Here is an 11,969-nt window from a genome sequence, read left to right as displayed (position 1 = left end):
AAAAAATGACATTATATCTGTCAAATAACATGAAAAATGTAATGTGATGCCAATATATGCCTGATAATAAAAAGTCATATAATACAAATCGCCAGATAATTTTTAACATCAACACTCAACTTTGATCAAAAGAGAAAAGTCCAGTGTTGAGTGAAACAATATAATTGTAAAATAATTCCTCTATGACACATTTAGTACTTTTTTGTAACAATAATAATAATAATGCTTAATAATAATGTAATAACTTACTGCATTGTCATTTTTACAGGTTTTTGTGTCATTATTATTGCTATTATTACATGTCGGTAACACTTAACATTAAGTCCCCTATTAAGCATTTAAAAGCAGTATATAAACATTTAATAAATGGTTTATAACACACTATAATGTAGTTGTAAGCTTATAAATGCTGAATATGGGGGACTAAGTGTTGCCTAAATGTCTTATGCTCCTTATGAAATGATACCACACATCAGCAGGTTTCATTATATTAGAAACTCATTTAGTGGAACAATTTATTGCACTTTGACAACTTATTACAGTAATGTGCAAAATTCTTGTAGGCCACTTTGGCAAAATGTTTTTGAACTTAGAAATGGAAAATTATTTGTTTTGTGCAGGCAAGTTATGATCTTGCAGTTAATACATCAACAGCTGCTGCACTTGCTCTAATGCATTTTCCACTTCTCAGACAGGACTATTGTTTTGCTGCCCGAGAAGCCAAGAAGGACCGTGAGTGTTTTTAGGTATTTGGCTTTTTGTCATTAAGCTCTTTTTAGAGGCCTTATCAACGGCAGGCTTTGTCCCCGACCCTGGGAAACTCAAAGCAGCTCTTGTTTGGAACTGACACACGCTCAGCTCACCTTACACCCACAAAACCATGAACCAAAAACAGATAAACAGCACAAACTATGTTTTTAGGCTTATTTTTTTGTAAAACATATTAATGTCACCTTCTATACCTTCACTTTCATATGTATTGTAAAGGATTTGTGAAGAATGTACAATGTATATACAGTAGATCTCCTTCAGTGCAATAAAATCTGATCCTGAGTGTTTACAAGTTTATTGGATTTTCTAATATTTCATAAGCTCTTTGTTGTCACTTGCTGTTATGTAACACATACACATGCATTTGTTAGAGAGGCAGATGATTTATGTTTTCAGTACAAGGCGGGAGGAGACTCTGCAGAGTTTATAAACATTGATCCGTGTTAAGCTGCTGGCATTTCCTCTGGTCATTTCCTCTCACTGTCAACTCCAGGGAACAGCTCAGAAAAAGAAAATAAAAGCTGATCTTTAGACAGTGACAGAGATCTGACAGGAAGATAGTTGGACAGCTGGTATTGTTTTCTATGTGAATGGATTGCTTCATGACTTCAATTAAACTTATTTTGCATGAAGACTAACAACCAGACTGTACCCGCTATAAAGTTCCAACTTACTTTGATACCATTTTTATTTTTGTGCTACTGTCTCTTTATGTCACCGTTACCCCACATTACATAATGCTAATAAACACAGGCCGTTCATTATATACATGAGAAGATGAGAGCGTTATGTAACACCAGAGTCCTTCCCTGTCCTCACAAAACCTTCAGAAATTTCATTTCTATTTATTGAAACTCCTCTCCCACTGTTTCTCAAATTGCTGCAGTCAGATCTTTATACTCCCACACAGACAAAAAAAGAGCAGGCCTCCTCTTTTTTTATAAATTATAAACTTGGTTGTTATTTTATTTCGATGTATTTATTTCTTATTCTAAAAGGAAAGTTTCCTCTTGTATAAAGTAGCACTAAAAGAGCTTTGCAACATGAAGCGCTGCTGCTGCTGCTGCTGCTGCTGCCCATTGAAGCGCTTGATATTTATTTCACTGAAGAATTGAATGGACTTTTGTTTTGTGTCAGACATCTTTGTGTCCTGCTTGGCTTTTCGGTCTGTCTTCCAATTTTTCGTTTGAGGGTTATTGCTTCAGCTTCTGCCAGAGGAATGTGTCCCCTCCACAGAGACCGGCCAGCTGAATCACAGGTCAAAGGTCAGGGGAAGCTCTCAGCTCTGTCGTCAGAAAACACACACAAACAAACACAAGGACGCACAAATACACACATGCAGCATCACAACACAAATAACGACTCATCTCTTTGCCCTGTTTCTCATGACCTGACAACTCCTTTGATGAGTGTGTGTGAGTTTTAAGGCTTTTAAATATCTGTTAGGGAAATCATCATCCCTCATGTTCCATCGTTCTGGGTCTCTAGCCCTCTTCTTATTGCCATAACAATTCTTGTGGTGTTTAAAAGTAGGATGATTTTTTGATGTTCTGTTCTTTCTTGTCTCTTCATTCGCTCTTTTTGTTGTAATTCGGCGAGGAAATGAGATGAATATGAGCTCACAGCGCAGAGAGCCGAAAGGGAAGGTCTGAGGTTTTCGTAAGAGGATGAAACACAAAGTCTCACCTTCACTGAACAAAGCCAAGATCCTGTAAGAATTTACAGGTTTCTTTTTAGTTTATCCTTCAGAAGTATCAAGGATGTTACTGAGGAAGTTAATAAACAGGAAAATAAGGGAGTGATAAACACCGTGCGCCAATATTTCATATGACAAAGGGGTAAAGTCTTAAAAGAAGAACAATATAAGACATCCAGTCACAAGTTAGGGATTGACAAATCCTGTGGTCTCCTGAGAGTTCCCAGTAAATATTTATTCTAACATTTCTCTCTTTACAGTGAGTGTCATCTTTAATAGAATGAAGCAAAACTAGAGGAAGCAGAGTCGATTATGAAGCCAACATCCTCCTAGAAAACAGTGTCCGTGACTGAGATTTGGTTACTTTAAAATCTTGATCCATGAACAGTTTGTTATTTCAATCTACACGCTTAAAAAGTAAACTGTCAACCACTCTCCCCTTCTGTATCTGTTTTTAAAGACAGAAATGGATTTAAAAGTTAGAGGAGAATCAGAGAAAGAGTTTTACACCTGATTCACCTCATCAGTCTGTTTTGTTTTCATCCTGTACATCATGTACTCAGTGTATATGCTTGCATCTGCAGTATGGAGAGGCAGTGGTACCTGGAATTTGACTGGTGTGTGTGTGTGTGTGTGTGCGTGTACACGCTGTGCTCTGCTATCATACATCAACGCCATGCTGGGGGACTGCTCAGCATCCTGCCACTGCTGCAGCTGATCAAAGACTCAGGGCTGCTGTCACACACACTAGTGCACATACACACACACACACACACACACTACTAAATGTGGTCTTAGAAGCACCAATCCGGCTGCAAACTGACAGCTGCACTGCTGACAGATGGATCTGTTCCACCAGAGTTACTAATTGAGTATTTTTATTTTGGCTGTGGAAAAAGATCTGCATCTGACTCAGTTCCATGCAGGTGTTTGAGGAAAGTCACCTGTCTGTCTGCATGTGCATGACGGAGCAGATTGGCAACAAACACTCTCTTATCCCACCATGAATCAGACAGTTTATTTATTGAAAGACTCCAGCCCAGTTTACACATCTCTGCCTTCTGCACCATAAGTTACTCAGTGATTGCTGAATTTAGTGGCTGCTAAACTTACAATCATGTGCCAGTTGAGAGGAAACAGTTAAAGCTTCACACTTACAGAACGTATGGGAAAGGATAGGTTTTAGCTCCTTAACTACAAATCATGCATATTTTACATTTATTCTGACCATTTTGGATGCATGTCATACAGTTTTTTTCCCTCTGTCCCACGCAACTATTCACCTCCATTTATTTCTGTGCAGTATAAAAATCAATGAGCAGACTCCTGAAGTGTATTTGCATAATCCACTGCAGGTTTTTGTAGTCTGATAATTGATTGCATGGTTGATAAAACACGTATGTATGATATGTAATATTCCTTATTTGTATTAAATTGGCTAGCAAGTGCAATATCACTGGTCTGGTGCTTAAGAGGAGCATGTGCATATGTGTGTCATATATCTCCTGCATAAGTGTAAGTGTGTAGAAATACGACATATTTTACTTTTTCAGTATTCATATGTGCCTTCAGGATCCATTCACTGACAATCGTGGTCATATTTACCAGATCACCAGCTGCATTATAAACATCACACAGGCATAGAGACACTAAAGGGTTACAGATCGCTTTCCACCTGCTGTGAGGACATCAAGGAAAAAAGGGAGGGGGGGTGAATCTGACCCTAGATCAGGATTTTCTGTTACTTTTCCTCTTGGGCTTGTGAGAGGAGGCCAGTGTCAGATTCAGAAGTCGGGTCCCTCCTTCTTCAGGTTTTTGTAGTCTGTGCCGATGGCCACAAACTGGAGAAGAAGAAGAAGAAGATCAAACTGAGGAGATTGATGCTGTTGCATGAAGAAATCTTTTCCGTAGCCAATCTCACATTCAAACAATGATGTATAAATCACATTACAGTTCGATTGTCATCCCAAAACATTGAATACTTGTATGTGTAGTGCTTTATTACCTTGTACTGGTATGTGGGGTCAAGTTTATTCCATGGCTCAGGGTTATTGGTTTTGTTCCAGCTAAACACACAAACAGATCCAGACAGAATTGGGATAAGATAGGCTCTTTGAGAATCTGATACACATGAATAAAGCTCTCATTTCTCACCTAGCTCGCCAATATTCCTTCTCAAGTGACTTGATACCCCTGAGATCTGTTTTATTTCATCCCTGCTTTGGTAGATTACATGCACTAAAAACTCAAATGAAAGCAAAAGCAACCAAAAGTTGAGGGTCGGATTCAAACTCAGCACACAGCACGTGCTTTAAGCCCACTGTTCCACCACCAGGACACTCTTTCGAGCATATAAACAATCCTGGCTGCAAAGAACAGATGAAAGACCTGAAAAGAGACAAGACAGTGCAGCATCCTGTGGGCTCTTGTTAAAAGAAGTTAGCTCTGTCTGCTGTCATTGGAGTATCATTAAGGGTAAATCAACAGTTTGCATAGCAGCAGGAGGAGAGGAAGTCCAAGCAAGAGGCAGTTCGAGGGGGGAAAGGAAAGCAAGCGGGGATCCCTGTTGTCAGGAACAATCGTAAAGCAAATCCCTCTGTTTAATAGAAATATCCAATTTAAAAGAAATATCCATCTGCCCACCACACGTCTTGTTAAAATGTCACAAATCTGCATTTCAGGATGAAATTATAAGAAATCTAACTAATTTAATTAGTCCATTATTTCCTTGTTCATATCTTAATGTCATCTATGGTGGTGTACTCCATCCTGTGACCATCCTGTAGGGAGCCATTGATTCTGGGTTTTTTTTGCAGTCTAATTGTTCCCAAATAATATGAAGCAGAACTAAACAGATGTCTAAACCAGAAAAAACACACTTATTAACAAGCTAATTAGCAGAATCCCGTCAGTAGACATCTCAAGACAGCCTATGAAAGTGAGTTTTTTTGTTTTACCGATTGCATATTGTCTCTGTTGCATATTGTCTTACATTACATATATTATGTTATAGGTCGTGGGGAAAAATGAAGGTCCTTACGTGACATGGGGTCCTCTGGCCAACCGGATCAGATACAGAGACGCCCCACCCATTCCCAAACAGATGAAGAAGAACTGGGGGATGAGCTGAAGACAGACAGAGATAAACAAAAGATTAAGCTTCTTAAATCTTATTTTATGTAACATTAGTTGATTTGCTATTCCTGAATTTGATATGTGATATGTGAACCTTTCACAATAAGACTCTGAGACCACACATTGGATCACTTCACTTCACTTAGAGAGTGGTGCAATACTATTATCCATAGTGTATGTACAGATAAAGTTAATTAAGTTAATAACTGTCACAGGCAACACATCTCTTTGATTGATTGACATCGCTTGACTGATTAGAGGGAAGAGACAGCTGTGACTCACCTCTGGCTGAGAGTCAAATACTAAATATAGTCAGTATTCAAATTCTAACTTACGGTATAGAGGAAATATTTAATGTCAGTATCAATGTTTATTGTCATATTATCCTGTAAGTGCTTTAATGTTTTAAGTTGTCTCAGTACCTCACATTACATCAAGCTAGAGCCAGCAGCAATTAGCTTAATTTGGCATAAAGGCTGGAAACAGAGGACAACAATTACCCTGTCTCTGTCCACAATTAAAAAAAAAATCCACCTATCAGCACCTGTGCATTTTACACCGCTAACACATTGTATCTTGTTAGTTTAATCCATAAAAAATGACAATTTTAGAAGTTATGTGCTGGAACAATTTCTTGGCCAGACTCCCTGAGGTCTTGTCTTCCAGGAAGTCACTGTATAAGACTTAGAGGTACTGGTAGGTGGGCTTTTAGACCTTTGGACAGAGCCAGGCTAGCTGTGTCCCTTTTTTGATTTGTTTTCATTACAATTGTTGTCCAATACTGTTTTCTCAAGTTCACAAGTGCTTCCAGAAAAGACTTCGAAGGCAATCCGCTGTCTTCAACCTTTATTGGAAGTGTGTTTAGCTCACTGCATAGCTATGTACCCATATGCATAGTGAGGGACAAAAAGCCTAATTTGCCGGTCATGAAAACCAAAGTCATGTCTGTCGGAGAATTATATTTACACAGTATGTCAAGCAGGTTTTATCATGATGGAAAACAGTAACTCCTTTTCTACGTTGCATCAGCCTCAGTCAGCTTCAACCTCATCACCCTGACAGCCTGAAAGTCTCAGTGAATCTGCAAATGTGAAAGCACATTCTTGAATTAAAAAAAGGGCAGATGCAGCATTTTTCGAAGTCAAGAAACTCACCTCTGAATCACATGCCAACCATCACCCGTAGCAGCAGGGAAAATATGAACTCATTCCAAATTCATGGTAAGTGACTTTGAATTATACTCCACAAGGTTTTCATGAAGTAGGAAATGTCTTTGCTGAAGTAGCCGAGATTAAGTGTAGCCTGCTGTGGGACCAGTCGGATACTTTATTTGACACTTCCTGTCTACAGATTATAGTTACTGTAACAGTGTTACAGTACAGGTCTGAGCAGCTGACCAACAAGAGCTTCGAGGATTAACTACTGGCCTGATTTTACTCCATCACCCTGATGAACCTGCTGACATACAGTATTGTGGTGTGTGTATGTGTGTGTGAGGCAGTGGTGGAAACTAACTACGTACATTTACTCAAGTACTGGACTTAAGTACACTTTTGAGCTACTTTTACTTTATTTCACCATTTGCATTTTATGCTACTCCATACTTCTACTCCACTACACTTCAGAGGAATATAATGTACTTTTTACTTCTCGACTCCTTTTACTTATAAAAGTATTTCTACATTGTTTTATTGGTACTTTTACTTGAGTAAAGGACCACTGGTGAAACACAGCCAGAGAGAGAAAGCCAGACATTGATTTGTAGTCGACAAAGATCATTTAACAAAACACTTTTTACTGTCAGCTTAAGATCCACAGCAACATGACTGAATGATCATCATGTTTGTCTTTAATTATGTCGGCCTGTCAAACTCTGTCTGTCTGTCTGACCCTTTATTTGCCTGTCTGACTCTCTGTCCATCTGTCTGACTGTCTCTCTCCCATTCTTTTCCTGATAACTTGTCTCTCTATGTCTGTCTGTTAACTCTATACGTCTGATAATCTCACTGTCTCTGTGCTCACACTACACTGAAAATATTCACTTATTCTAATCACTACTTACTTTGTAGGAAATTCTACAATGGTGGAAACATTGTACAATGTACAAAGTACATTTACCAAAATACTGTACTTAAGCACAGTTTTGAGTGTTAGAGTTACCTGTACTTTACTTAAATATTTCCATTTTAATGTTACTTTATACTTCTACTCCCCTACATCTGAATATTGTACCTTTTACTCCACTACATCTTATGACAGCAGTAGTTACTAGTTACTTTGCAGGTTAGGATTTTACATACAAAACACACAATGAGTTTGCTTGTAAAATACAATACATTGTTAAAGAATAAACTACCCAAGTAAAATAAGCTCCACCATCAATTTGAGTCATTATTTTAAGTATTATAAAGTATAACACTACAGAGGCCATTCTGCTGCATAACAAGCACTTTTACTTTTAATATTATGAGTACTTTTTGCTTTGAATACCTGTGTAATTTTACTTCAGTGAGACTTTGAATGAATTTTGAATTAATTTCTCCATGGACTGAGCATTTTGATCCTTTCACGTTATTTTCATAGCACCTAGACCTGCTTTATAATCACAAAGCACATGGAAATCTCACTTTCTATAATATGGGACCTTTAAGTATAAGATCTCACTACTTCTTCCACCACTTCAATTCTATATAAAGGACTATGTAGTGCGTAAGGCAAAATCAAAAAACATTTTGGACACTACACAGTCCACTAATTTCACTTTTTTTCTGTCTTCAAGATGCATGATGGTGGTTAGCACTTGGTTAGTGAGTACAATAATTCTCAGAAGTTCAGGTAACACAAGTGGGACTATAGAGGGATTTTGCACGCAGTCTCAGTCTGTCTGTCTGACTCCATCTGTCTCTCTGTCTCAATGTTGCACCCACCTGTCTGACCTTCTGTCTCTCTCAATCTGACTCTCTGGCTTTAATAGACTCTCTCCATCTCTATGTGACTTCCTTTCTGTCTGTCTATCTGTCCATTTGTCTGGCTGAATTTCCGTCTTCCTCGCTGACTCTTAAACTTCCTGACTCTCTCTAACAGCCTGTCTCTTTCTCTCTGTCTGTCTGACTGTTGTAACTTGATCAAGGAGGCTTGTAGAGTCTCACAGGGATTTGCTCCCTGCAGCTTCTCTCTCTCTCTCTCTCTCTCTCTCTCTCTCTCTCTCTTACTGTCTGTCTCTCAGCCTGTCTGTCTGTTAGGATGATAGACCATATCAAGGAGCTCTGGTAGAGTCTCATAGGGATTTCCTCCCTGCAGCTTCTCTCTCTCTCTCTCTCTCTCTCTCTCTCTCTCTCTCTCTCCTGGGAGGAGGCTGATGACAAGAAGTTAAAACTCTGTCACTTCGCTCTCTGACAGCAGAGCTGGTTAAAAGCGCAGAAGTAATCCTTTTCCCTGTAGGGACAACTCATATTTTATATATTTATTTTATTCCAACTACTCATTTCCTAAATGCTTAGATTTTGTCCATTTAACTGTAGGAGGTTTGTCAAGGTCATGGATGTGTTCTTAAAGTTTGGCTTGATTTTAAATGAGCCACTGGAGCAACTTAACCGACTGAATTAAAGTTAAAATAAAATCTGATTAAGATTAGAAAATTAGGCTTCTGATCATGTCTCCTGCTTTGACCAATTCATTTACCAACACTCAGGCACTGCAGGCAATCATCAAGTTTGCCTGATTGACTAAAGCTAGAACTTAATCAATAGTTAAGTCAGTTAATTCAATTTTATTTGGCTAAATTCATAATGCAATTTTTTCTTAGAGATATATCGTAAATCAATACTTGCATTGTAAGAGGATGTGATACTATGTTAAAGTGGTATAATGGAAGACGGTAATACATTACAATTGGGTTAGTATGAAAAACACAGAAACCTGAATTTAAAAAGTCTGAAAATTAGCTTCAGCTAGATCTACAGCCTGTACAATAGACTACATTTCTTTGTCCTATATATAACAATGTTTATTTGTATTGTCCCTGTGTATTTACATTGATATTAATGTGGCAACGATGTTGAATAATAGTGCGTTTCTTTTTTACAGTATCTGACATACAATTACAAACACTGTGGCTGTCCAAATGCTGATTCCATTCAGTGAAACATGTCCACATTTTAATAATTTTAATTTAATAATGTTAATTACTTAAGTTGCTGCTCTGTGATTTGCAAAATCATGAAAGGTGCAAATTGTTATTCATCTCAGTAAACTTTAGCTACATGTTAAAATGTTTGGATGTGAAAACAGGTTGCTGTTACTGACAATAAAAGCACTAAAAAGAAACAAATAATAATAGTGATAAAGAGTAATAAAGATTACTCACGCCAGGGTGCTTCTTTGCATGCTCTGCTGCTGTCCGAAATATCATCGCTCCAGTTTATAGAAACTTAGGAACAATGCATGAAATAAAATGATGATGAATGAGTGAATGTTTCAGGCCCTTGTTATCAACAAGCTTTGTACAGTTGTGCACAGACAGGATTTAGACCTGTTGCTCTTTGCGTGTGGAGGGAGGAGGAGGAGGAGGAGGAGGAGGAGAAAGAGGTCATTTACATCCGATTACAGCTACTGTTGCTCCCTTGTTGGAGTGATTACACTGTGCTGTACACTGTGGAACAGTTTATATTCAAACTATAAGGTTTTATCCTTGTTAATGTCCAATAAATACCCAGGCCAGAGACGTGTGATGCTCGTATCAGGGTGGTCAATCAGAAGAAGTTGTGTAAGCTACAGCAAAGAGCACAGAGAGCTCATTTCCTTCACTCAAGTTTGAAGCCTTTTCGGTCTTTTGGGAGCTCACTGGAGGAAATGGAAAAGCATACAAACACTGTGTCCTTTTAAAGGCCATAGGGGAATATCTATGTCTATGGACCTCTTCAGTTGCCCAAATCATATCAGTAAAGATGGACAAAGTACAAATGCCCAAAAAACACAGATGAATTGGAAGCCGCAACAACAAAGAGAAAGAGAAGACACACACTGCAATTGAAGACTGGTCTGCCATTTTTGTGTGAGCGTATTTTGTTTCTCAATAAATCATATAAACAATAATGTAAAAGATAATGAATGACACCAAAGAAATGTACACAGTCTTGCACAGAAGTCTGTTGTTGTTTCATTATGAATTCATGTTACTTAAAACATCCCTTTTTCTTCTAGTTAATGACAGATAATCCCGGCTTTTTATCTTGGCAACCAACGCCAGGGACACTCCAAAACATAATTATTTACCACAACCATGTTTGTACCTTTTAAGGACTTTCAAAAGGCCAATCAACACAGTGAATGGCGTAGATTCACGCTGAGAGAGTTTGGAAACATGGCGACTGAGCTTGTTGACCATTAATTGCAAAAGAAGACATAAAATTAAGGGTAAATTAAGGGAAAAAAGTCCCAGCAAGTGTTTCAAATGAGGTTCAATCTGGAAAAGATGAACTCTGGATGATTCTCAGCCTCTTCATCTGAGAGGGTCAAATCTGAAAACCAAAGACAAATGTAACATGAAAACATAACATGGCGCCTGAAGAGTAGAATTAGAATTAGTTCCTTTTGAGTTTTGAGTTTTTTTCTTTTTTAACAGCTGTGTGATGTTGCACAATCTCTCTCAACCCCAAGTGATAATATAAACCAAAAATAAGACTTTCAACCAACAGAGGTCAGTGCAACAATGCTTAACAATGATACTGTTATGTTTTGTAGTCCTCATGAGACTGATTGATACTGACAACAGAAAACATACAGACATACACGTCGCTGTATGCTCACATAAAACCACACTGTGCTTTTTCTTATCAAAGGAAAACCTCCCACTCTCTTTAATGGACCCGTGTCTCTGATTCATTGCACTCCAGTTTAATTGGAAGTTAAAACAAACATAATTGAATTTGGAACACAAGCTCTTTACTTTCAACCTCGCAGATGTTTCATAACCTCCCAGGTACCACACGTCTGTCCTCAGATAATAAAGCAGCATCGTTAAGGTCACATGATCATCCTAGGAAAACATACATCTTCATTATTCAGCTTTTATGTGGCTGGACACAGCTATGAAATTTACATAAAATATTATGGAAAGCATCAACCTTTAGTTCAAATGAAAACAATCATCATTTGCAAAACTAGAGCTCGGCGGTTTTTCATAACCGCAGAGACTCATTATAATGACTTCATCAGCCTCAGACGAGGCGTCTGCAGACGGTAATAAATCCCAGAGTGCGACAGGGCCATAGTTCTACCAACCTGTCAAAGCTGTGTGTGTGTGTGTGTGTGTGTGTGTGTGTGTGTGTGTGTGTGTGTGTGTGTGTGCGTGTGTGTGTGTGTGTGT

At 38.3% G+C, this 11,969-nt stretch overlaps 1 protein-coding gene across 1 annotated transcript; it reads right to left on the bottom strand.

Moving 5' to 3' along the window:
- Positions 1–3,471: 3,471 nt before the first annotated feature.
- On the bottom strand, positions 3,472–10,210 carry ndufa4l2a (NDUFA4 mitochondrial complex associated like 2a). Its single transcript, XM_070910736.1, has 4 exons — positions 9,969–10,210; positions 5,508–5,593; positions 4,473–4,533; positions 3,472–4,308 (listed from the first exon to the last, which is right to left on the bottom strand). Exons 1-4 carry the CDS (start codon positions 10,011–10,013, stop codon positions 4,252–4,254), a joined length of 249 nt encoding a protein of 82 aa, XP_070766837.1. The 5' UTR covers positions 10,014–10,210; the 3' UTR covers positions 3,472–4,251.
- Positions 10,211–11,969: the final 1,759 nt, after the last annotated feature.

Source organism: Enoplosus armatus, chromosome 8, assembly GCF_043641665.1.
Source record: "Enoplosus armatus isolate fEnoArm2 chromosome 8, fEnoArm2.hap1, whole genome shotgun sequence".
NCBI lineage: Eukaryota > Metazoa > Chordata > Actinopteri > Centrarchiformes > Enoplosidae > Enoplosus > Enoplosus armatus.
Note: the sequence above shows the minus strand (reverse complement) of the source record. Positions and strands in the feature narration are given on the sequence as shown.